Consider the following 27150-nt stretch of genomic DNA (forward strand, 5'->3'; position numbering starts at 1 on the left):
TCACTGTTGTACTTTCCTCTAGTCTTTGGCCAGGTCTCCCCACTGGGCCAAAGTCAACCAGAAAGCTAGAAGGCCAGGAGCCCTGTAGATGTAGTCCATACAGATTGGCCTCCTGGGACAGGGAGGAGCAGGTTGGAGAGTGGACCTGGAGGGGCAGACAGAAGCTATCCATCACATCATCTCAAGAAATTAACAGCAAAGAAACAGAAAAATAAGCCCAAAGAAAATAATAAAGATAAGCCTAGAAACTAATGAAATAGAAAAAGATAAATGATGAACAAGTGCCAAAAGTCGGTTCTTTGAACAGATTAATAAAATTGAGGAATTTCTGGTAAGACTGAGCAAGAAAAATGAAAGAAAATCAAATGAGCTGTATCAGGAATGAAAAGGGGGGATAACTGCAATGACACAGACATTAAAAAGATAAGAGGATATTATGCCAAAAATATTTTAAATCTAGATGAAATGGGCAAATTCCTAGAAAAATAAAACCTACTAAATACAAATCAAGAAGAAATAGAAAACCATAATAGTCTTATAGCAATAAAATAAATCAAATCTTCCCACAAAGACACTCCAGGCCCAGATGCCTTCAGGGGTGAGTTCTACTAAATAGTTAAGGAAGGAAAATTGCAGTTCTCATACAAATTATCCAAGAGAATAGAAAAAGAAGTGGCTAGTATAAACTTCATACCAAAACCCAAGAAGGACTGTATGAAAAAGAAAAATTCAGGGCCGGCCCCGTGGCTTAGTGGTTAAGTGCGCGCACTCCGCTGCTGGCAGCCCAGGTTCAGATCCCGGGCGCACATCAACACACCGCTTCTCCAGCCATGCTGAGGCTGTGTCCCACATACAGCAACTAGAAGGATGTGCAACTATGACATACAACTATCTACTGGGGCTTTGGGGGGAAAAAATAAATAAATAAAAATCTTTAAAAAAAAAAAATTCAGATCAAACTCACTTGTGAACGTAGATGCAAATATCCTAAATAAAATATTAGCAAATAATAACTAAAAAGGATTATACATCATGACCCAACTGAGTTTATTCCAGGAATCCAGGGTTGGCTTAACGTCAGAAAAATCAATCAATACAATTTGCCACAGTAAGAGAAACACGACATAATTATCTCCATAGAGGAGAACTTGCTTAATCTAAAAAGAATTTTTAAAAATATCTGAAAATAGTAAGTACTGACAGAGACGTGGAGCAAAGGAAACCTTCATATACCACTGATGGGAGTGTAAGTTGGTACAACCGCTATAGAAAACAGTTTGGTCTTATCTAGTAAAATTGAAGATATGCACATCTTACGACCCAGTATTTCTACTCCTAGGTATATACCATATAGAACTGAGAGCGTACATACATCAAAATGTTCATAGCAGCAATGTTTATATTAGCCCCAAATTGAGGGGAATGTCCATCAACAGTTGAATGTGTATATTGTGCTACAGTCTTACAAAGGAAAACTGTGTCAATAAAACGAATGAATTGCAGCAACGTAAAAAAGTCAAACCAAATAGTATACATTGTATGATCCCACCTAAATGAAGTTGAAAAACAAGCAAAACTAAACTAGAGGGTACAGGAAAGCATACTTAGGTGGTTGAACTCTACAGAAAATCAAGAATGTGACTGTCATAATGTCAGAACAATGGTTACCTTTGGGGTTAGGGAGAAGGGTGGGAGTGGGAGGGGCAGGTCAGAGGCTTCCAAGGTGCCGACAAGGTTGTTCTTTACATGGATGTGGTTTCATAGGTGTTCACTTTCCAATGATTGATGAAGTTTTTAATGCTTTTTCCACGTGCATATTTTTTCTCACAATAAACAAGTAAAAATAATAATACCAAAAATTGTAATGTTGTGAGGGAGAAATAAGTATGTAAAGCACCTAGCTCCGTGCTCGGTATGAGGTAAGAGCTCACCCTAGATGAGTTTTCCCACTGTCTATATAGCATTAAGTTAACTCTCTCTATGTAAGTACTAATGGAGGAAAATGGTGGCATCCGTTTTTGCTCAGCAGCCAGTAATAATCTGTTGCATGAATGTTGTCTCTCTTCTTGGATGTACAAACTCAGTGTGCAATCAATAAAATGTATTTATTACTCTTTCCTCGGTGTCTAGATTTGGATGTTAAGATGCTTAACCAAAATTGGGGCTTGTTCAGGTATAGTGAATGGAAGCGGGTGCTGGGAGCCACCAGAGAGCAGAGGGAGGGCAAAGACCCAGATTCAAGTTTTTAGTCCAACTGTCCCTACAGCAAAAGTTACCATTTGTCTTTGGCATTTACAGGAATCCACCTCCTGACCACTGGGCGTTAGTAAGCGGTCTCCCCACTTACGTTGCCCAAAATGGCCTGGTAAGTGATAGAGCCTTGAAGGGGGAAAGTGTTGAATCATATGGAAGAGTGAAAAGATTTCAGATCAAGAGAGTGGAAAAAACAATGGGAAGTGTGGATCTCTAAAAGTCTGATTCTCTTGTTTCTCAATTCACTTGACAGTTGGTCCAAGGATATGAACAGAAAATTGACATTTGAGGAAATATGAAATACACAGAGAAATAATCCTTAGATGGAAAGGTGCATAGTCTCACTGACAAGTAAAGATACTTACACATATGTTGGGGACAAAGTCATGACTGGCTGGTCTTCCAGACTCACCACACACTAAGTCCCATCCTCTCCTACCAGAGACTTACTTGCCACACCCAACCCCCCATCCCTGCCACATTTCCAGTCATACCATGTACAGCAGAGCTCAAGTGGGTGGAGTAACAGCATCCCCTGCCCCAGAGAGAAGGGTCATGTCTGTTAGTACTGCATCATCCCCATGTTTGAGCCTGGTCACCCCGTATCCTTCCCCAGGCACACACTACACAATGCTGCTTATATAGCAGGTGTTTATCAAGCATTTTCTATGTGCCAGGCACAAGTCTAATCACAACACCATTATTCCTCTTCACGGCTGTCAGATTTGCAACATCATGAATGCTCCTGCGGAGGACTTTTTTGCATTCCAGGTGAGTCATTTTTTATTTGCTATCTTAGTCATATGATTTTTTTCACCCCAAAGAGGATTAGAATACATTAGAATCGACCTACTTTATTGAGAAGCAGTCTCAACAGAGTGAAAACATAAATGGAAAAAGTCATGTGCCCACGGAAGTGGGGAGGGAGTTAATTTGGTAATTTTCAAGGTCCCATTCAATTTTAATGTTCATACCCCTTGCTTTCCGGCCTGAGGACGTTTGCTTATGCTGTTCTCTCTCCAACCAGCATCTTCTGCCCAAATCCTCTCTGCCCTTCAATGACAACCTCAAATGCTATGAAACTTTTATTAAGTTTTATTCTGTTTCCCTTGGGTCAATATCATTTCTGTCTCCTTGGGATTTTCATGGAATATTTTTTGGTATTCCATTTGATTTTGTCTGTCTTTTTTACAAATGTTTGTGAAGGGCTTCCTCTGTGCCAGGCACTAGCACAATGCTACACCGGCTACAATGGTGGACATGCATGGCCTTTGTCTCCAGGGAGCTCATGATCACATGGAGAGAGAAGCATGTGGAGAGCCGGGGGAGCAGAAGGGCAGAGGGATAGAGGAGGGAGTCTCTCAGGGGGCCTGACTTAATCCAGGAGGAATCAAGGAATGTGTCCCTGAGGAAATTTTGTTTGGGCAGCAAAGAAAGGAGAGAAGACTACAGGAAAGAGAGGACTTGTTGGAAGGAACTAGAGTGGACCAATGAATCTGAGTGAGAGATTGAGGGAGAGAGCGGCAGGAGGAGATTCTGGAGAGACAGCCAGAGGCCGGGTCACGGAAGGCCTGCAAGCTCATGCCAGGGAATTTGTCTCTCTTACTATATTTCCCCGACTTCATCTTTTATTATCCTTCCTTGTCCTTTTCACTAATTCATCTCAGCAAAATATTGGCTTCCTTTGGTCCAAGCTTTCTTGACATCTTCAGCTCTAGATGCCGTGTCAATATTTGTTGAGTTTAGCATGCCAGGCGTAAGAAAAACAAATCATTTGCAATCAGGAAATAGTTAAGAAGGAAATAAAAACGATTCAGGAAAATCAGTATATTATTTTTTTACTCCTTGAAGAACATTACGAAAAAGCTTAAAGAGAATATACTTCTAATGTTAAAATTGTACATCTTGTGTTGTGATGTGAACCATATCAATGTGACATCTTGTGCTGTGATTTTGACCATATCAATGTGACATCTTGTTTTGTGACGTTGACCGCATCAATGTGACATCTTGTGTTGTGACGTTGACCATGTCAATGTGACATCTTGTGTTGTGACATTGACCATATCAGTGTGACATCTTGTGTTGTGATGTTGACCATATCAATGTGGCATCTTGTGTTGTGCTGTTGATCATATCAATGTGACATCTTGTGCTGTTGACCGTATCAACATGACATCTTGTGCTGTGATTTTGACCATATCAATGTGACATCTTGTGTTGTGACGTTGACCATATCAATGTGACATCTTGTGCTGTGACATTGACCATATCAATGTGACATCTTGTGTTGTGATGTTGACCATATCAATGTGACATCTTGTGTTGTGATGTTGACCATATCAACGTGACATCTTGTGTTGTGATGTTGACCATATCAATGTGACAAGCCCAAATTGTTGCTGAGAGTTGCTAACCTGATTATAACCACAACAGAACTTGGTCTTTACCCGTGTCATCCAATTAATTTCAGTTTACACACATTAGTAAATCAAATCTGATCTTGTTTTTAGATACTCCTTCCCCCTCCAAATCATCTTTCACAAAGTAGCCTGAGTCACTTTTTTAAAACATAGGTTGCATCAAGGAACTTCCCTGCTTAAAAATTTTCAATGCTTCTCCATTTCTCTTTCAATAAAATCTGTCTCCCTATTATGGTCTTTAGAGGGAAGGGATTCCCTGAAGGTGAGGTAGACAGTTGGGGGAAAGGCAGGCCTTGAGCTCATTTCCTGACCGACAGCCCTGTGCTCCTCGGGCTGTGTTCTTCATCCCTCCGGAGACACTCTCCCACCAGGTGCTGAATTCCAGCGTTACTTAAATAATAACAGTTATCATCTCACCACCTTAAGAGTCTTGAAGCTTTCGAACCAGAAGACTCCAACTCCAGGAAGCCTTCCTTGACTTCATTCTCTTCTCTGGCTCCCACAGTACCTTAGAGAAATTCCCATATGCAGTGTAATGGCTCGTTGACCTTCCAGATTGTCGGCAGCCTGAGGACAATATCTGTGCCTTATTTGCCTTGGTTTCCCTAGCGTCTAGATCAGTTTCTTGTACGTTGTAAAATGTTTGATACGTGTTTGATGAATCAATGGAAAAAGAGTCTAGAAATTATCTAGTTCAGTTATCCCCATTTTATAAATGAGGGAAGTGAGTTTCAGACAGATGAGAGATGACTCACAAAAGGCACCTTATGATTGACCAAGAAATTTCACCTCTATTTTCTTATTTGTTCCACAAGGCACATACTTTTACTACTGTCCCCATCTGTAGATGAGAAAATTGAGGCCCACGGAGCTAAAATGACATGCCAAAAGTAACACAGAAAGTCAGGCCAAGAGGAAAACGGTATAGATTATATCTAGTTGATTAGTTCCAAGTTATGAGAATCACCAACATGCCCCTTTTAAGCCAGTCCCCTATGGTTAGCTCCTATATCTGAAAGGGAAACACCACTTTCCTAGACTGTTTGCACGCATCATTATCTCCCCAGCACGTAACAAATGCACTGCCTGGCACATAACGGCCTGACATCTTGGGGATGAAGATAATATGGCTATCTGGCTTAGGGAGCTCCCACCAGATGGACTTTCTGCTCCTGGTGTTTGTTTGGTGAATAAAACCATGCGAAATCCCACAAGGTCTATCCTCTTGCCACCCCCTCAGCCAATCAGGGTCACGATGCAGCTGCCTCTGCAGCCTGGTACCCAAGGAAAACGACTCTGGCTCTTCTCTTGTAGAAAGAGCCTCTGGATGAATCTGGATGGATGATTAAAAATGTCCTTTCTATGCCAATTGTGAACAAGAAGGAAGAAATTGTTGGGGTGGCCACATTTTACAATCGCAAAGATGGGAAACCCTTTGATGAAATGGATGAGACCCTCATGGAGGTATGGTTTTTGAGGCGGCCTTTTGTGGTTGGGATTCAGAGGCAGCTTGCAGCTGAGCTTGGCTTCCAGAGCTGTGTGTGGGGCCCCTGGTGTGCTGTTCCTATCCCGGGAGGGATGGGGAGCTCACCTTGTAGCCGCTATCCTGACCCAGCTTCAACGTCCACTTTCTTCCTTCTCACTTCTGCACTTCCACATGTTGTCAGAGAAATCCACATTGCCTCTAAAAAATTAATTCATGAACTTTACCTTTTAGAGCAGCTTTAGGGTCACAGCAAAATTGAGCAGAAAGTATAGACAGTTCCCACTTACCCCCTGTCCCCACATACCCATAACACATTCCCTTTTTGTGAAGTTACTGCGCATAAGAATGATGCTTTCTCTGTGTCAATGCTTTATTTAAAGCACATTCCCATCGGTTATTTTATCTTATCCTCACAACATCTCTGAGGAGGGCAGCACACAGCTAATCAAACCCATTTTACAGCTGAGAAAATGGAGGCTTGCCCTAAGTTACAGAGGCAGGATCAAACCCGGATGTTCTGCCTCCAACTCTTCCTTTCTTTTTTTTTCAGTCTTTGACTCAATTCCTGGGCTGGTCCGTCTTAAATCCTGACACCTATGAGTCCATGAACAAACTTGAGAACAGGAAGGATATTTTCCAGGACATGGTAAAATATCATGTGAAGTGTGACAACGAGGAAATCCAGAAAATCCTGGTGGGTAAAGTTCTTTTCTTGTTTCTACTCTGGCAGAGACTGCCCCTTGGAGATGTGGCCAGAGTGAGGTGAGACTTAAAGCTCCATGAGGGCAGAGACTGGGCTGGGCTTGCTCGATGCTCTGTCCCTGCTACCTCACACAGGGATGCTGCAGGCCCTCAAGTTGAATGGATGAATGGATGACCTACAGATGCCAGAGAGTCATACGTAATGGCTGCTCTGTGTGGCCTGGGGGCAGCTGTCCCTTGCAGGGACACCTCAGTCCTGGGGCCAGACCTTGGCTTAACAGCTCTGGAAACTCCATTTTTCACTGTGCTCAGGGCTGACTTGGTGCTTGAGATGGAGTCATCCAACCACAGCCCCTTCTCCGAGAGGAAGCTCTATCTGACAGACCCATGGACAATGGTCACTTTCTCAGTCTGCCTCCATGGGGTCAGCTCACTTAGAAAAGCCTCTTTCTGAGCAAAGAAATAGTTGAGAGGGAATTAGATGTTAGTAGAGCCCTCACATAATTTCATCACTTTATAAGGCAATCGCACACTTATAATCTTGTTTGATGCTTACAATAGCCCAGTAGGGTGGGCAGGGTAAGGATTTCTATCCCCATTACAGAAATAAAGCAACTGAGGTCAAGAAAGGGGAAGAAACTTGTCCCCAAATCACCCAGCTCATTAAATAGGTCTCACTTAAGCTTTATGAGGATAATGAGCAAATTCTCTACCACGTCTATGAAAGGGCTGCCTTAGGAGGTAGTGAGCACCCCATCATGAGAGGTATCCAAGCAAAGCCTGGATGAGCATATATCAGAGATGCTATACAGAAAAGTCCTACCTGGGGTGGGAAATTGGATGAGGTGCTTTCAAATATATGTGAGAATCAGTAATTCATCATTCCTGGGATTTTAGTCTCAAAGAGACAGAGATTTTAGAAGCAAATTGAGTTAGCCAAATCGCCTTGGATATGTTGCTCAGCTGAGCTCTCAAGACCTTGGTTTATAGACCTCACAAGTTGAAACAACACACAAAGTTTTCAGAGGCCATTTCTTAAGCTGGAAAGATATCACAACAAATTTAACATTTCATCCCAATAACTGATAAATTCAAAGGAGAAAACATCCAGTTTGGATGAATTGACTCATAGTTTGCTTGTCTCCGTCCATAATTTCAACCAAATGATGGACATGTGGACCTACGGAGGCATAGCCTCAGTGAACCACATAAAAGTTAATAGATCGTGCCCTGGGTCAAGAAATCAGAAACAAGTAACTGGGTCCAGATTCTCCCCTCCTCTGGTACATGGGGAATTAGGTCCAGGGAGGGAAGGAACTTGCCTCAAGTCACACAGTAAGTGTGAGGAAGAGCCAGGACCATGAGCAAGGCCTACTGACTCCCAGTCTGTAATAATAACACTAAAAATAAAAATATCAACAACAACATTAATTCTAGTGCTTACTATGTGCGAGCACTGCACTAAGTGATTTAGAGGCATTATTTAATGTAGTTGTGCACGTATTCTAAAAATGACTTTTTACAATTAAATTAAATTAGCACGATCTAATTCTAATTCACCAGGTAGGTATTTTGATTAATCTCCATTTTACAGATGAAGAAATGGGGGATCAAAGGCATTGCATGACACTGCTAGTAAGTGGCAGAGCTCAAATTTACATGCCCGTCTCCACCTCCGAAGTTCACGACTTTGGAATCTGGTCCTCAGTGAAGGTTGAAGGCAGCCTCTCTGAGTTGGTTCTGTTGCCAGGACCGGAGGAAGTAGAAAAATGGGAATGTGGAGGCATATTTAGTTAGACCTTAGATGTGGTAATATATGTTTTTTTCCTCTGCTATTTTGGGCCCTGGCAGAAAACCAGAGAGGTATATGGGAAGGAGCCGTGGGAATGCGAGGAAGAGGAACTGGCCGAGATCCTGGTGAGCGGGGCAGGGTAGCACTGGTCCTGACATGTAACAAGCACACAGGGAGTGCGCAGGGGTTTCTCTGCAAAGCACGACCCTTGTCACTCTGCTCTGATCCTCCCAGCAGACCTGGGATGGGACAGGGCTGTGGGGAGAAAGGGACAGACCTGGGAACATCTCATGCGCCCTAATCACTTGACTCCGGTCCTTACACAGCAAGGAGAGCTGCCAGATGCAGAGAAATACGAAATTAATAAGTTCCACTTCAGTGATTTGCCCCTGACGGAACTGGAGCTGGTGAAATGTGGGATACAGATGTATTATGAGCTCAAAGTGGTGGACAAATTTCACATTCCCCAGGAGGTAAGGCCAAAACAAACCTCTTTAACTTCCCTTTTTCTTATTTGCTTGCCTTTTTTTTCCTTTTTAAACTCAACTGGTAAACTGCCTTAAAAAGAGTGTACCCCTGGCTTTTAGGATTTAAAGCATTAGTCATGTGCACCGATGAGTCATTTCTCAGAAAAGAGACTCATGGTTCCTTTGAACTGTGGTGTTTCAGATGCATTGGCTTCAGGAGGTGGGTTCTGAGGCCCTGAGTTCTGAAATCTGTGAGTAAATAGGATTCAAAAAACAGTCCTATAGTCCAACAGGGTGGGAAATGTGGGTTAAATCCATTTAAACAAGACTTGTTCCCTGCGGGATTCCTTATGGTGTGCTGTGAATCTAGAGGGATGGGGGATGGGCAGAGAAGGTGGGGGTGGGGGGTGTAACGTGGGCAGAATTTCCCAGACTTGTTTGATTAAAGCAGTGGTTCTTCAAGTGTTACCCCAAACCACATCAGCACCACCTGAGAATGGATCAGAAATGCAAATTCTCTCTTGCTCACACGTGCTCAAGCTCTCTCTCTTTAAGCTCTAATGAATCAGAAACTGTATTGGAACAAACCCTCCGGGTGATTCTGATGCACACTCCAGTTACAGAACCACTGATTTAAAGACTCCTTTTGTTTTCCTCCCCTATGAAGCTCCTGTTAGCTTCCCCCAGGACAGTAGCTCTCTGGGGCACAGTTTGGGAATCGCTGATGAAGCTCAACTGGTGGATTAAGTGGAATCACTCACGTCTATCTGGTTTCATGACCACGTCCATTTTCATAGTATTTAGCAGTTTGCAAAGTGCCTTCACAGTATTATTGCATCTATTGCTAGTTCCCGCCTTCTGGTCCAGGGTCGGGGTTGGAGGACCTCCCTCAGGACGCAGGGCCCCGGCCCCTGGCAAGGAGCGTGCTGGCTCACGGATGTGCATGTGTTTGCAGGCCCTGGTGCGGTTCATGTATTCCCTGAGTAAGGGCTACCGCAGGATCACCTACCACAACTGGAGGCACGGCTTCAACGTGGGGCAGACCATGTTCTCCTTGCTGGTGGTAAGGCCGGCGGGCCCGCGGGGGCTGGGGCTCTCTCCACGCTAGATAACCTCGTACAGCTCCACACGGCAGAGCAGCATTGCTCTTCTCTTCCTATTTATTGCTTTCTAAAATTATGCAAAAGGAGCACATGCTTAGCATAAAAGAATTCCAAGAAGAGAGAAGTGTATAAAATAAAAAGTGAAAGAAAGCTGCAGTCTACCCCAACCCCAGTCAGGTTATTTGGAGATAATCATGGCACAACTCCTTCCACATTTTCTTCCAGAGGCATGAGACGTATTTGTACACACACACACACATACACAGTTTATTTTGTTTATGACCAATGGAATCATATTATTCTGTAATATGTTATTTTCATTGGAAAATATATAAATATATCAATCACATTCTTTACATATATATACATTTTTTATTGTGGTAAAATATACGTAACATAAAATTTACCATTTTAACCATTTTTAGATGTACAGGTCAGTGGAATTAAGAATGTTTACAATGTTGGACAACCATCACCACTGTCCATCTCTAGAACTTTTTCATCTTCCCAAACAGAAACTCTGTTCCCATTTAAACAACAACTCCCCATTTCCCCTAACCCCCAGCCCCTGGTGATCACTCGTCTGCTTTCTGTCTCCATGAATTTGACTATTCTAGGTACCTCACGTAAGTAGAATCATGCAATGTCTGTTCTTTTGTATTATTTCACTTAGCATAATGTTTTCAAGGCTTATTATCCATGATGTAATTTTATGGCTGCATAGTATTCTGTATTGTCTAAATATACCATAATTTCTTTACCCAGCCCCCTATTGTTGGACATGGGGGTTCTTTTCTATCTTTTGCTATTACAAACAGTGCTACAGTGTCCTTGGATGGACATACCTATGTGTATTTGTGTCAGTATTTTTGGCTTAGAGAGTTTGGTGTCCTTTATATTTCATTTAAAAGTGTTTTCCCATCTAGATTATGATATAGATCTCTGCCCCTGCCCAGCCTCCTCATGCTCATTTCTTTCCCTCGTGGCTGGAACTATCAGCCCAGAGTAGGTACTAGCGCCTGGAGGCAAGAATTCTGGCCAGGGTATTATAGAAGATGACAATGACACCACTTAGACTTGATTTTTTCTTAGAGTCACAGAGTCAGCATCACCTCTCCAGGGCTCTTTTTCACCCTTTACTCCAACACCCGGCATAAACAAGGAGTTAAGTGTTTGAAGGAGGCTTAGGGAAGGATTCTTCTGGGCTGTGTGTGCTTAAACCAGTAGATCAGGTTTGGAAGGTTTGTTTGACCAGTCTAGCCATTTTCAAGAACCCTCCAAATCCTAAAACCTGACAAGTTTTAGGATGCAAGGTGCAAGTTTCTCAACAATCATTTAGTCCAGTGCCTTCCACCTCTAGTGTGTAGACTGGGATACTGAGGCCAGAGGGAGATGGCACCAGTTAAGGTCACTCAGGATAGGGTGACCAACCATCACCGGTTGCCTGGGGCTGTCCCAGTTCTAGCATGGAAAGTTCCGCATCCCAGAAACCCCCCCACCCCCAGGCAAACATCTGGTCACCTGATGGCACCAGGGTAGAGCCAAGATCAGATCCACGTTTCCAAGCTCCAGGCCTTCCTCCTCACACCTGCTCTCTCAGCTCTGTTTCCAACCCCCACAAGAAAGGAATGAGTGGCATCTCTGATTGCCCTTCCAGACGGGAAAGCTGAAGCGATACTTCACGGACCTGGAGGCGTTGGCCATGGTCACCGCTGCCTTCTGCCATGACATTGACCACAGAGGCACCAACAACCTTTATCAGATGAAGTAAGTCCGCCCTTACCGGCCCTCTTCTTACCTCCCTGCCCTGGAATTCATTACCCAGATGTGAATGGCTCCCAGACGGACTCACAAGCCGGAGGAAGTCCCTTTGTCCACAGCTTCCCACTTCCTCCAGCACTTTGGGTCTGGGTAAACTCCCATGATAGACAGAACAATGACCCCCAAATATGCCCATACCCCGATGACCAGAGCCTAGGAACATGTTGCCTTATATTCAAAAGGGACTTCGACAGGACCGGCCCCGTGCTGCAGCGGTTAAGTGCAGGCGCTCCGCTTCGGTGGCCCAGGGTTCCCAGTTTCGGATCCCGGGCACGCACCGACGCACTGCTTGTCAGGCCATGCTGTGGCGGCGTCCCATATAAAGTAGAGGAAAATGGGCACAGATGTTAGCTCAGGGCCAGTCTTCCTCAGCAAAAAGAGGAGGATTGGCATCGGATGTTAGCTCAGGGCTGATCTTCCTCACACACACACAAAAAAAGGGACTTCGAAGATGTGATTGAGTTAAGGATCTTTAAATATAGGGATTATCCTGGATTATCTGAGTGAGCCCCACGTAATCAGAAGGGTCCTTATATAAGGGAGGCAGGAGGTCAGAGAGGAGAGAAGATGCTACACTGCTAGCTTGTGAAGATGATGGATGGGCCACAAGCCAAGGAATATAGGTGCCCCTGGAAGCTAGAAAAGGCAAGGAAACAGATTCTCTCCTAAAGCTTCCAGAAGGAAAGCAGCACTGTGGACCCATTTTAGACTTCTGACCTCCAGACTTGTAAGATAATAAATCTCTATTGTTTTGAGCCATTAAGTTTGTGATAATTTGTTGCAGCAGCCATAGAAAACTAATATATTAAACTCTCTCACTCTCCTCCTTCCCTTCCTACCTGCTGAACTAATTTAAGCCAAGATGTTAGTAACTGATAATTTCATTCACCTTATATTGATAATGCTCCTAATAGGAGTGTGGGAGGCCCTGTGCTAGGCACAGGAGGTACCATGGTAGGCAAAGCAGACATAGTCCCTGTCCTCACAGAGCTTATATTCCAGACAGCCTCTGAAGAACAGTCCCTGAACCATGGTGTCAGTGGACCCTGGGGATCATTTCACTTGCTGGGCAGAGCAAGGACCAGTGTTACACCCATATTATAGATGAGGAAACCGAGGCTCTGCCTAGGGCCCACAGCCTGTGAGTCATTGACAAGCACTAGAACATGCTTCTCTGCATCTTCTTGATCCTTGCCCACTGCTCCAAGGCTAGAGATTGTGTCTACATTTTACCTTGTGGGAAGCTATGTTCTGAGCTCAGTGCTCAGCACATAGTAGGTGCTCAAAGACTATTTATTGAAGAAAGACATGAACAAAGAAGCTGCTTGTGGGAGTTCAACGGCATCCCTCAAGACTCAGATGTGGATGATCTGGAGCTTGGTAATCTTCAAAGTATGGCCTAGAGTCAATGTCCACAGATGCCTACATCCATAAATTCCCATAAATCATGGATCCATAAATTTCTAAAATTGCATGTGACATTGTGTGTGTTTGTGCCTTTTTCTGGGGATAAGGGTCCGCACTATTCAACAGACTCTCTCAAGAGTCCATGACTCCAAAGAGGCTCAGAATCAGTGGTGGAGAAAACTGAAGCCCAAGAGTCAGGAGACCTGATGTCTGGTCCTATTTCCCACTGTCTCACTGTGTGACAAGTTCCTTCTCATTCCTGGACTTCTGCCTCTCTACCTGCAGAATTAGGAGGTGGCAGGACTGCATGATATCGTTAACCTCTATCTCCACCATTCCATGTTGATTCTCTCTTTCTCTCCCATTCAGATCCCAGAACCCTCTGGCCAAGCTCCATGGGTCCTCTATCTTGGAAAGACACCACTTGGAGTTTGGCAAAACATTGCTGAGAGATGAGGTAGGATGAGGGCCTTTTGCCCTGGCTTTGGGGCCTGCACAGGAGTCCCCATCTCACCAAAAGCCTGAGTGTGGCCAGCAGTGCTCTTCCCACTGGGCTGGGCTGCCTCTTTCATCATCTAGGGTGACCATCGGTAGTTGGGTGACTTTACTGCCAGCATCACTTCTCACATTTCTCCTGTGGTTTTCTCTTTAGAGCCTGAATATATTTCAAAACCTCAATCGCAGGCAGCACGAGCATGCAATCCACATGATGGACATAGCGATCATTGCCACAGACCTTGCCCTGTATTTCAAGTTGGTATTTCTTTTCATTTTAAGAATAACAATAACAATACCATAACCGGGGCCGGCCCCGTGGCGTAGCGGTTAAGCATGTGCTCTCCGCTGCTGGCGGCTCGGGTTCGGATCCCGGGCGCGCACCGACACACTGCTTGTCAAGCCATGCTGTGGCGGCGTCCCATATAAAGTAGAGGAAGATGGGCACAGATGTTAGCCCAGGGCCAGTCTTCCTCAGCAAAAAGAGGAGGACTGGGGGCCGGCCCGGTGGCACAAGTGGTTAAGTGCACGTGCTCTGCTGCGATGGCCCGGGGGTTCGCTGGTTCGGATCCCGGGCATGCACTGACGCACTGCTTGTCAAACCATGCTGTGGCGGTGTCCCATATAAAGTGGAGGAAGATGGGCATGGATGTTAGCCCAGGGCCAGTCTTCCTCAGCAAAAAGAGGAGGATTGGCAGATGTTAGCTCAGGGCCGATCTTCCTCACAAAAAATAAAAAAGAGGAGGATTGGCATCAGATGTTAGCTCAGGTCTGATCTTCCTCACACACACAAAAAAGAATAACAATGATTATAATAATAACAAATTTCATAGTGCCAATTGATTTAATATGTACTATGTGCCAGGCACAACACTCATGCTACAAAAAATTAATTCTTACTACAACTCCGCAAGTTAGATATTATTATCTCCCTTATACAGATGGGAAACTGAGATCCAAGGGATTTGCTAAGATCAGATAACAAATCCCTGACAGAATCTGGGTTAGAACCTAGGTCTTCGCTTCCAGGCCTTGTTTTTTTAATTACGTTGTTTTGATAAGCCTCTGTCTGAAACAGCCAATGTTAGAAGGCCAGGTGTTGCCTTATTCTAAGATTTACTCCTTTAACAAACTGGTGCATTTTGTAGGAAGAGGACAATGTTCCAGAAGATTGTGGATCAGTCTAAGACATACGAGACTCAACAGGAGTGGACACAGTACTTGATGCTGGAGCAGACGCGGAAGGAAATTGTCATGTGAGTTGAAACAGGGCTTATCCTCTTTTTTTTTTTTTTTTTTGGTGAGGAAGGTTAGCCCTGAGCTAACATCTGTTGCCAATCCCCTTCTTTTTGCTGAGGAAGATTGGCCCTGGGCTAACATCCGTGCCCGTCTTCCTCTACCTTTTTTTTTAATATGTGGGACGCCTGCCACAGCATGACTTGATCAGCAGTACATGGGTCTGCGCCCGGGATCCGAACCTGTGAACCCTGGGCCACTAAAGCGGGAGCGCACGAACTTAACCACTACACCACTGGGCTGCCCCCAAACCCTGATCCTCTTAAGCCCAGGGTCATAAGACTACAAGCTGCGGGGCCGGCCCCGTGGCTTAGCGGTTAAGTGCTCGCGCTCTGCTGCTAGTGGCCCGGGGTTCGGATCTCGGGTGCGCACTGATGCACTGCTTGTCAGGCCATGCTGTGGTGGCGTCCCATATAAAGTGGAGGAAGATGGGCACAGATGTTAGCCCAGGACCAGTCTTCCTCAGCAAAAAGAGGAGGATTGGCATGGATGTTAGCTCAGGGCTGATCTTCCTCACAAAAAATAAAGTAAAATAAAAAATAAAGAAAGAATACAAGCTGCACTGACAGGCCTTGCTGTCCTCAAGAAAGCTGTGGGACACTTTCCATTTTAGAGGCCTCTGGCATATGAAAAAAATGAAGTTATGCAAAACAGAATTGCAGAAATTATATGTTTAATCTCTATTTTAGCACTAAAATACAAGACAATCTATTATTGTTTTATTTCTCTGTGCACAAAAAGTATAATATTTGAAGTATTTCTATCATGAAGTTCGGAATTTTGATGGTAAAGTGATATGCCTTTTTTTGATAAAACATAGAGCATTACATCAATTATGATTTAAGTGATAGCTATGTGTCATTCAAAACATGTAGGCTTTATTTTTTTTAGTGTTCTTTTATATATGGCAAAGTCCTGCAATATAGCTGTGCTATTCGTAAATTAGTTACATGATTTTTATGAAATTTATAGTGTCTTGATGACATGAGGTCTGGTAGGGGGACTCAAGTTTAAGTTTTCTGGTGAATATATTCTTTCAGTTCTTTCAATGTGCTTCCATGATTCACCTCAATTGATGATGGGGTGAGAAGTGTAAATCTGAGGCCTTTTGTGAATATGTGACCCAAGCCAAATGGTCTCTTGGCTCCCCTGTGATGGGTCCTGGGTGTTGACGGTCAGGGGAGACAAGGCCTGACCCAGTTCCCAAGGAAGTTTCAGGTTGTTTGTTTATCCCCAGATGCTTCTATGGAAATGAAGCTTGATTAAGTCACAAATGTTGCAAGTCCCTGCAACAGAGAAAGGAGCGACCCCTGGGACAGGCTCAGGGAAGAAGGGGGCAAGTGGCAAGTTGTCCTTCCCTCAGCCCTGCAGTTGTCCAACCAGGCCTCCACAAAGGTCCCCCGATCCTGGGAGCAGTGTGACCTGCTCCCTCTGAACAAGGGGGCCACACTCTGGCTACAGCTGCTCCCAGGCCGACCAGGAGCTGCCTCATGGACGTTTCAAAATGGCGCAGCAGGAGAATTGAACAGATGGGAAGAACACCCTGTTCTTGGACAGCGGGACTTGATATTAAAAGTTGTTTATTCTCCCTAATTAATTATTCATTTAAGGTGATTCCAAGGAAAATATCTACCTTATTTTTGGGATAATTAGGAAGCCAATTCCAAAATTCTTATGAGAAGTAAGTATGCAAGAGTGGCCAGAAAATTCTGCAATAGAAGAGTAATAATAGGGAGCAGCATAACTTAAGGCAGTTCACTCCTAGGCATGAGTAGGACAGGTCAATGGGACAGACTTGAAAGACTATGCTTGTGTAAAAGTGGATTTTATACCAGTGGAGAAAGGGATCCATTCATAAATGGTGTTGGGACCATGATGTAGTCTGATGGGTTTTTTCCAACACCACCAAGCAATTCTCCAGTTCTCAGGGGACACTGACTGGGTGTCCTACAAATTTAACTCAATTCTGACGCTATCTACCTGGAGATAGTGTTAGATCCCACAGGTTAAAGGCTCAGTCCCAGCAGACTGGCTTCACTTCAAACGCCACTTGCAAGTCAAATCAAGTTTTTATCTGTGCTTCTGGCCACCTGGCTATAAATTGGAGGTTCCCACGACCCCCTCCTTGGGTTTGATTAATTTGCTAGAGCAGCTTACAGAACTCAGAGAAACATTTACTTATATTTACCAGTTTATTAAAAAGAATACTATAAAGGATACAAAAAAAGAGCCAGATGAAGAGGTACATAGGGTGAGGATAAGAAGAGTCCTGAGCGCAGGAGCGTCTGTTCCCGTGGAACTGGGTGCACCACCCTCCCAGCAAGTGGATACATTCACCAACTCAGCAACTCATCAAATCTCATTGTTCAACAGTTTTTATAGAGTTGAATCTGCAGCTTTTCCCCACCCCCTTTCCCAGAGGTCAGCGGGTGAGGCTAAAAGTTAGAGCCCTCCATTCATTTGGTCTTTCCAGTGACCAGCCCCACCCTGAGCCTATCTAGGGACCCCACCCTGAATCACCTATTAGCATAAGCTCAAATGGGGCTTCTTATGAAGAACAAGAACCACTCCTATCACTCAGGAAATTCCAAGGGTTTTAGGAGCACTATGTCAGGAATCAGGGACAAAAACCAAATATATTTCCTATTACACTGTAGTTGGCTAACAAGCTAGATCCTTATCTCCTACAGCACAATAAATTCCAGATGAATCAAGGATTTTAAAATAATGAGAAAACGAACCAAAAAAAAGGGAGAGAGGAAACAAGCATGAGAGAATTAAAAAGAATGATTTCAGGTGAGTTTTTTGTGTGATGTAAAATTCAAAAGTCATAAACAGAATGATAAATTTGACTACATAAAGATTAGGGATTTCTGGGGTCGGCCCGGTGGCGTAGCAGTTAAGTGTACGCGCTCTGCTGCTGTGGCCCAGGATTCGCAGGTTCGGATCCCGGGCACGCACTGTTGCACTGCTTGTCAAGCTATGCTGTGGCGGCATCCCATATAAAGTAGAGGAAGATGGGCACGGATGTTAGCTCAGGGCTAATCTTCCGCACCAAAACAACAACAAAAAAAGAGATTAGGGATTTCTGCACAACACACACAGATATGCACAGTCGAAGTCAGTATGCAAGTGATAAGCTGGGGGAAAATATCTGCCACATTTCTGACAGAAAAATAGCTGATTTCCTTAGTAAATAAAGTATTAGTACCGTTAAAAAACAAAATTCAACTGAGTAAATTTTAAAGATCTTATTGGCTTTATTCAACAATTCTTGAATCGGGCAGCATCCCATCTATCAGATAGAAAGGGGCTTTGAGGAGTTGTACAAAATGCAAGACTTATAGGCAGAAAGGAGGGGGACAAGGAAGTTATACTAGTAAAAAGTGGGTTGGTTGTGGCAAGGTCACTTTCCTTTAGGGGACAGCATGGGGCTGTCAGGCAGATGACCTCACTAGTGCTAACCAGGTGATTCCTGATGGACTGGTCTAAGATTCCATTTCGGGAGAGGCCGAAACTGTAATTAAGTCTCAGTGTGGTGACTTAAGCTCCACTCGATGTGGTGGAGCTTAGCATAAGTGACTCCATTTTGGATTTGTTGTCTTGTTTTTAACAGTACAATTCAAGAAAAAGACTAATCCAATAGAAAAATGAGTAGAAGGCACAAATAGACATTTCCCAGAAAAGGAATTACAGTAGAATATAAACATATGAAAAGATGATGACCTTACTCATAGTAAAAGAAATGCAAAATGAAACTGCACTGAGATAAAATTTTTCACCCCTCCTGTTGGCAAAGATTAAATGTTTGCTAACACACTGTGTAGGTCAGAATAAGGGACAACAGGCAATCTCGTTCACCATGGTAGGAATATAAATAGGTGCAGCCTTTATGGAGAGCAATACCTAGCAAAATTGTAAATGCCCAACCCAGCAATCTCACATTTAGGATTTACTTTCCAGATATTCTCCCACATGTGCACCAAGGAGTATGTACAAAATTATTCATTGCATCATTATTTGTAATCACAAAAAAGATCGAAAACAACTTAAATATCCATCATAGGGGACTGGGTTAAATACATTACGGTACTTTCATACAACGGAATGTCATACAGACTTTACAAAGAAATGATAGGAAGGATTTCCAAGATACAATGTTTAATTAAAAAAAAAAAAAGGCCAGAGGCAGGACTTCAGTTATTGTAAAAGCCAAGGTAGTCTTAAATGGAAGTCTTCAGACTGAGAAACACATACCCCTTCCGACCCACCCCCAGCCCCCAGGGCACCCACAGCCTTCCAAGAAATATGTGGGCATGGATGGCCTCAAGGGAATCAATGTTCTCTTTCTTTTTTTTTTTTTTAATTTCATTTTCATTTATTTTATTTATTTATTGTTTTGTGAGGAAGATCAGCCCTGAGCTAACATCTGATGCCAATCCTCCTCTTTTTGCTGAGGAAGACTGGCCCTGGGCTAACATCCGTGCCCATCTTCCTCTGCTTTATATGGGACGCCGCCACAGCATGGCCGGACAAGCAGTGCATCTGTGCGCAGCTGGGATCCAAACCTGGGAACCCCGGGCCGCCGCAGCCGAGCACGTGCACTTAACCACTTGCGCCTCTGGGCCAGCCCCGATGTTCTCTTTCTTAATATTATCTTCCTGAGAAAGCACAGTGGGTGAGGCACTGGGAGTTCATTCCCTCACTCTTCTCCCACTTTACAAAATAAAGGCAGGGGCTGGCCCTGTGGCGTAGCGGTTAAGTGCGCGCGCTCCACTGCTGGCGGCCCAGGTTTTGCAGGTTCGGATCCCAGGTGCACACTGATGCACCGCTTGTCAGGCCGGCTGTGGCGACGTCCCATATAAAGTGGAGGAAGTTGGGCACAGATGTTAGCATAGGGCCAGTCTTCCTCAGCAAAAAGAGGAGGATTGGCATGTATGTTAGCTCAGGGCTGATCTTCCTCACGAAAAAATAAATAAATAAATAAAGACAACCTTGCCCTTTCTTGAACCTTCCTAGGCTGCAAAGACCTCTGGGGCATCCAACAACAGAGGGACTGTTTGAAATGCTGGCGTCTTCAAAGCCTCTTTTAATCAAGGCATTATAAAACCAAGGAAGGGCTTCAGGCCTTCCCTGTCTTATATATATTTTTTGTCAAAAGCAAAACAAGGCAGTAGAAATGGAGAATTTTGTCCTGGCTTGTATGGCAGGGCAGCAGGAGCTAAGGCATTTTTCATTTAACAATCTTACTTCTTTCAGAGAACATGTTTTGTTTTAGGGGACAAAATTATATACGCTGAGACTGTCTTGACCAATAGTTTATTTGACACAGGTTCGCTGTAGGATTTATAATAGTTTTACAAGCCAGTAGCATACGAGATAATGTCTCTTAATAAGGCAGTAAAGAAACATAACATACTCCGAACCAATGATAGATTAATCACACTATTGTTCCAGGCTAGGGGAGATGAAAGGAATAAAGTCCAAATTTAATTGAGGTGTGAGGAGGAGGCACTTGGGAGATGGCTAAACCAACCAAGAGCTGACTTCTAGCTGCCAGGGCAAAACAAAAGTCCCTTGTTGCTAGAGCACCTTGCTAGGGAATAACAGCGTCAGGGTTGCTGGGCCGGCTGATCTTCTCCACGGGGCCACTTGGCAGTTTGTCACCACTACCGATAAGGGAGTCGCCCTTACCACCATAGGAGCTAATGACCCGAGGTCTCCGAAGAGTTTATTTAGGTCAGCAAAGTATTGCCTTGCCCAGTCCAAAACTCTTGAATATTCCTCACAAACTCTGGGTATTTATAGTCTAAATGTCCCCTTGTCATAGTTGCTTCTCCACATGTTCTTACTGATAAGCCCCCAAGCAGTATTTGTCATCAGCTGAGCTACTGAGCGCTTGTCAATGACAACAGATAAGATGATGACATCCTGACACAACTTGCTTCATTCTTATATGAACAACATTTTTTTGTCTTTGTCATAAACAAGTGCTTTAAAACAACTTCACTTAAGTCATAAAAAAAGGGAATTTGAAATCATATCAAACCAATACACAACAGAATGTACCACTGTCCAGGCATGGCCCCCTGATATCAGGGCAGAAGCACATCAATAATAAGTACTGAAGGTAGCAGCACCTGACTTCATCCATGCCACCGTCTATCATCTGTCTATCTGTCCATCCGTTCAACCAACCTACCTACCCACCCACCCAACCATCCACCCACCCACCCACCCATGTACCCACCCACCCATCCATCCATGCATGCATCCATCCATCCATCCTTTCATCTATCTATACGTACATAACCATCCATCTATCTACCTCTACCTTTCTTAAAATTAAGAATAAAAAATAACATGGGTGTCATCGGATGCATTCTAATGTGCTTATTTGAATTGAAAAAGAAAATCAGATTCTATCTGACAGAAACAAGTTTGATTTGCTTGCTTTAGTTGACAGTAAAAGGCAGGTTTGGAACCCTGGGTGTGGACTGACGCACTGCTTGTCAAGCCATGCTGTGGTGGTGTCCCACATAAAGTAGAGGAAGATGGGCATGGATGTTAGCCCAGGGCCAATCTTCCTCAGCAAAAAGAGGAGGATTGGCATCGGATATTAGCTTAGGGCTAATCTTCCTCACCAAAAAAAAAAAAAAAAGTTTCAGCACTTGGAGGCTTATGGTCAAAGAAAAAATTTTTAGTTATGTAATTTCAATTAATGGACGTATTTGGTTGCAGATAAATATGAAAGGGTGAACAATGAAAGACTTTTCATATACATATATACGCTTGAAAGTCTTTCATTGGTGTATATATACATATACAGACACATACATACATATATTTCATTGTATATAGACATATAGACATATAGATACATATATACACGTGTACACACACACATATATAAAACATTAGGATGAAATCTGTGGAGGAAATCAAGTGGAAATACAAGTTTATGGAGAAAAGGAAGGATGTAAAATTCCAGACTCTTAAAGAAAACTTGTTCAAGTGTTTTTAAATGGATGATGAGCTGATGGTTGCTATGAAATTGCTATTCTGTTTAGATTCCTTTATATTTAAAGAATGATATAACACAGGGCCAGTCCGGTGGCATAGTGGTTAAGTTTGAGCACTCTGCTTCGGCAGCCTGGGGTTTGCAGATTGGGATCCCGGGAGTTGACCTACGCACCGCTTGTCAAGCCATGCTGTGGGGGTGTCCCACATATAAAGTGGAGGAAGATGGGCACGGATGTTAGCCCAGGGCCAATCTTTGTCAGCACAAAAAAAAAAAAAAGAGTAGGATTGGCCACAGATGTTAGCTCAGGGCTAATTTTCCTCACCAAAATAAATAAATAAAGAATGATATAACAATTTTACTTTAAAATGTCAATATTTATAATGTGCTGTGAATTAGAGCCTTTGCAAATATTTAAACTTATGATGAAATAGTCAAATGTCAACTTAAAAATGTGTAAGAAAGTAAGGATTTTTCAAAATTCTTTATGTAGGTACTCAATGAAAAATGTTTGAAGACCTATAAAGCAGGGTTTCTCAACCTTAACACTATTGACATTTGGGGACAATAACTCCTTGTTGTGGAGAGCTGTCCTATGCATTGTAGGATGATTAACAGCTTCCCTGGTCTCTACTCACTAGATGCCCTCCTACCCAGTTGTGAAATCAAAAATATCTCCAGACATTGCCAAATGTCTCCTGGGGGCAGAAATAGCCCCAGGCTGAAAACCACCACTGTGACGCAATCTTGGGGTCCCTTGGTTAAGTGATTAGACTTGTAATAAGAGCTGCTTCATACCTGGGTAGTGTTGCTGTTACACTGTTGAGGCTTTGGCACCAGAGTGCCTGAGTCAAGTCTCAGCTCTCTCACTTATTGGTGATGAGATCTTGAGCAGGTTACTTCACCTCTCTGTGCCTCAGTTTCCTCATCTGCTCAAAGAAGAGAAAGGTAGTACCTACCTCATGGATTATCATGGGGGCTGAGCTGGGGCACGTGGAGTGCTGTGCAGCATCCCTCGAGGCAGGTAGTGGTGTAGGCGCTCCCCGTGGCGAGATAAGACATATGTATTTGGTCTTTGTCCCCATTTCCTGACACAGAGCTCTAAAACCCGTAGAATTTTCTGAGTGATGAGTGTTCTTTTTTTTTTTAAACTTTATTTTATTTTAATTTTTTCCCCCAAAGCCCCAGTAGACAGTTGTATGTCATAGTTGCACATCCTTCTAGTTCCTGTATGTGGGACGGGGCCTCAGCATGGCAGGAGAAGCGGTGCGTCGGTGCGCACCCGGGATCCGAACCCAGGCCGCCAGTAGCGGAGCGCACTTAACCGCTAAGCTAAGCCACGGAGCCGGCCCAGAGTGTCTATTCTAATGAGGCAACTCCTGGCAGGACCCTAGATAGCTTCAGGATAGCGACTGTCACCAGAAAGACCAAGCTTTGATTAGAAGCTTAGAATTTTCAGCCCCACCTCCTACCTCTGGGGAGGAGGAAGGGGCTGGATATTGAGTTAATCACCAATGGTCAGGGATTTAATCAATCGTGCCACAAAAACCTCTAAACAAGAGACTTCGGGGAGCTACCAAGTGGGTGAAGACATTGAGCTGCTGGGAGGGTGATGCCTCTGAAAAGGGCATGGATGCTCTGTAAGCACCCCGCACCCCACACCTTCTCCTGCACATCTTTTCCATTTGACTATTCCCTGAGTTGTGTCCTTTATAATAAACTGCCAAACGTAGGTAAAGAGTTTCCCTGAGTTTTGTGAGCTGTCCTAGCAAATTTTCCAACCTGAAGGGGCAGTTGTGCAACCCCACCCCCCGACTTTGTGGCCAAGTGGGAAAGAAGTGTGGGTAACCCGAGGACCTGCTGCTTTCAACTGACCCCAGAAGTGAGGACAGTCATGTGAGACTGATCCCTTACACCTGTGGAGTCTGACACTGGTTAGTGTCAGAATTGAACCGAATTGGAGGAGAGTTGGTGTCAGAATTGGTTGTTGTAAGGAAAAAACCCAACACTTCCCTCCTGTGCTTTGCTTATCTTGGAGTGCTTACGTCAGCGAGCTTCCTTTAATCTGAGGTCCACACCCAGCCCCTTGACACATCCTAAACCAGTTGACTTTGCAGGTCTGCATCGCTATTTCTTGGGTCACTCTACTTGAGGATGTTTACTCCAGGGCCAAGATGTTAAAATAACTCAAGAGTGAGGGTGTGACTTCCTGTTCCTTGTCAAATCCTTTACGTCTCCACTTAATCCCAGATTTCACTCTTGGCTCGGGTCTGACCAAACCATGAGCTGGAAGGGCTTAGAGAGCCCTAGTGCTGGGGTGTAAGGCCTGCCACCTGTTTTTGTATGGCTTGTGAGCTAAGGATGGCTATTACATTTTCTAATGGCTGGGAAAAAATCAAAAGAAGAATAATATTTCCTGACAAACAAAAATTACAAGAAACTCAAATTCCAGCACCCATAAATAAAATTTTGCTCTTTTACGGAGGGCCGCATTATGACTTCTGTGGGCCCTAGGCACTTTTGCTCTCTTGGCTTCTTCCTCCATTAAAATAAGTAAATAAATAAAAATTATATTTTGTGACTGTGTTGGTATAAAGGCAAACATAATCCAGGCTGAATCCTTTTTGAATTCATTCAGAATAATGAATTATTATATATTCATTATTATTATATTCTCTTTTCTGATTTTACAAGAAGTTAAAACTAAAACATTTCTACGGGCCCTAAAGGTATCCCAGGCCCTAGGCACTCAGCCTAACAGATGGGGGACCCTGACTGGATTATCTGTAGCTGCTTTTGCATCACAATGACAGAGCTGAGTAGTTGCAATAGAGACCACAGTGGTCTGCAAAACCTAAAATATTTACTATCTGGCCCTTTATGGGAAAAGTTTGCCAGCTCCTGGTCTAAGGTTTTACAAAATCAGGAAAGTGAGGCCCAGAGAGACAAAGTGACTTACCTAGTGTCCCAGGGGCATTAGGGGAGCATCAAGGACTGGAACCCAAGTCACCCCACCCCTCTCCTGCATGCCCACAGCTTTCTCAGGCCCCCTCAGGCCTGCCCTGCAGCCCACACTCTCCAGGCCTGGTGTCATTCCAGGGAGTGTCTAAATGCCTGTCCAGGCTGCCTGGAAGGCTTTCAGGGCTCAGCCAGGAGCTGCTCAGCTGCTCAGCTGAGTTGAGACATTTGTCTTGGGGATGGGCTGGATGAGCAAGAGCTCAGCTTGCTTCAGTCAGCCGAGCTCTACACACCTGGGCGACCCTGAACGAAGGGTTAACGTGATGAAGGTGATGATAATGAAGATGAAGACAGTGGGTGCACTTACAAAACCATCTTATGTGATGGTTACAATAACCCTTAGGACGGATATCTTACACTGAATCATGTGAAACTGCAGACTTGCGACTGTTTTTGCCCCAATCTATCCCCAAGCCCTGTTAACTTGTTAAATGCCTTGTCCATCTGGACACTTCTTTTTATTGCCACTTCCGTCTCTTGGCTGAATCCTGCAATCGCTTCCTAACTGGGCTCCCTGCTGGCATTCCTGTTCCCTCCACGCCAAAGCCACAGTGATCTCTGTAAATGCAAATCTGACTACTTCACTCTTCTGCTCAAACTCTTCAGTGGCTTTTCCTGTTGCTCTTAGTGTGAAGACCTCCCCTCGCCACACCCTGGGCTCTGTGGGTCTGCCCCTGCTCATCTTGGGTCTCCTCTTACCCCTTCTCCCCCTGCTCCCTGAGCTCCTCCCACCTTCCAGCTCTTTGAATGTGCCAGGCTTCCTTCCCCCAGAAACTGGATGTTCTCTCTGCCTGGAATCTGTTTCCCCACTCCCTAATTTGCCAAGCTACACATCCTACAGATATCAGCTCAGGATCACTTCCTCAGGGAAGCCCTCTCTGACCTCCCAGACCTATTCTCCTAGGATAGAACGCCTTTCCTTCAGAGCCATTGTTTATATGTTTACATTCATTTGTGTGATAAGTGTGCCACTCCTCAACACGTCTGGAACTCCTGAGAGCAGGGACCCTGTGAAGCAGTCTCTGCCTGGTGTCTGGCACGCATACACGTACAAGGATGGATAGATGAATACTCCCTCTGGTCACCTCCTGGACGGCCCTCTGCCCTGTGGCAATCCCGCATGCTCTCCACGGCACCTCTGCCCACTATACCCTTTCTTCCCCTCCCTCTTGGAGAGCTCCTATACACCCCTCAGGGCCCTGCGCCACTGTCACCTACTGGATGCCCCCTGAGCTGAGCTAGTTACTTTCATCTTTAGGTTTTTTTGGTGTCTGTGCCTTGTACTTCTTTCTGCTGTCCCATTTAGCATATTGTGATGACAATTCTTTGGTCTCTGTTCCTTGAGTGACTGTGAGTTCTCTGCAGGTCTCTCTGGATCCCCAAGGCCTAGCACGGCACCTGGGCCCCAGAGCTCAGAAGGGAGTGGTGCTGAAGTGAATGTAATGCCTTGTCCTTAGGGCATGAGGCTTTGGATGGGCTTTTCTGGTGCCCAAGTGTCCTCTCCTGATTCCATGCGCACACCAGGTCTCTGTCTATAAAACACTTAGATGTATTTCTCCAGCTCTGGGAGCGATTTTCACATGATCTCTCCAGCCAAGGAAAGTAAACACCCAGTGCTCTCCTGAAGCCACACCTGTGGCCTTGAAATGTGGACACTGACAGGTAACAGGGAGCCATGACTCTTGTATGCATAGCTGAGCACTCATTCTCTTAATCTATTTGATGGTAACATGTCTACAATATTTAACATTAAGCATAGGGCATGTATTTTGAGGTTATTATAAACTATAAAGATGTTTCTAAGTAATGTATGCATTTCTGAAAGCTTATTTACTTAAAGATTTCTGAGTTTTTGAGGGTTTACTT

At 44.2% G+C, this 27150-nt stretch overlaps 1 protein-coding gene across 1 annotated transcript in view; it reads left to right on the forward strand.

Annotated features, from left to right (window-relative positions):
* PDE6A (phosphodiesterase 6A) overlaps window positions 1-27150 on the forward strand; it is a 73923-nt gene that overhangs the window by 38619 nt on the left and 8154 nt on the right. Inside the window, exons 10-20 of the mRNA XM_004428658.3 lie at window positions 2299-2365; window positions 2977-3024; window positions 5991-6140; window positions 6713-6856; window positions 8716-8781; window positions 8983-9129; window positions 10079-10186; window positions 11884-11993; window positions 13824-13911; window positions 14107-14207; window positions 15098-15205. Coding sequence (XP_004428715.1) covers window positions 2299-2365; window positions 2977-3024; window positions 5991-6140; window positions 6713-6856; window positions 8716-8781; window positions 8983-9129; window positions 10079-10186; window positions 11884-11993; window positions 13824-13911; window positions 14107-14207; window positions 15098-15205 — 1137 coding nt within the window. The remainder of the gene's footprint in view (window positions 1-2298; window positions 2366-2976; window positions 3025-5990; window positions 6141-6712; window positions 6857-8715; window positions 8782-8982; window positions 9130-10078; window positions 10187-11883; window positions 11994-13823; window positions 13912-14106; window positions 14208-15097; window positions 15206-27150) is intronic.

This window comes from Ceratotherium simum, chromosome 4 (assembly GCF_057802395.1).
Source record: "Ceratotherium simum simum isolate JZ-2026a chromosome 4, ASM5780239v1, whole genome shotgun sequence".
NCBI lineage: Eukaryota > Metazoa > Chordata > Mammalia > Perissodactyla > Rhinocerotidae > Ceratotherium > Ceratotherium simum.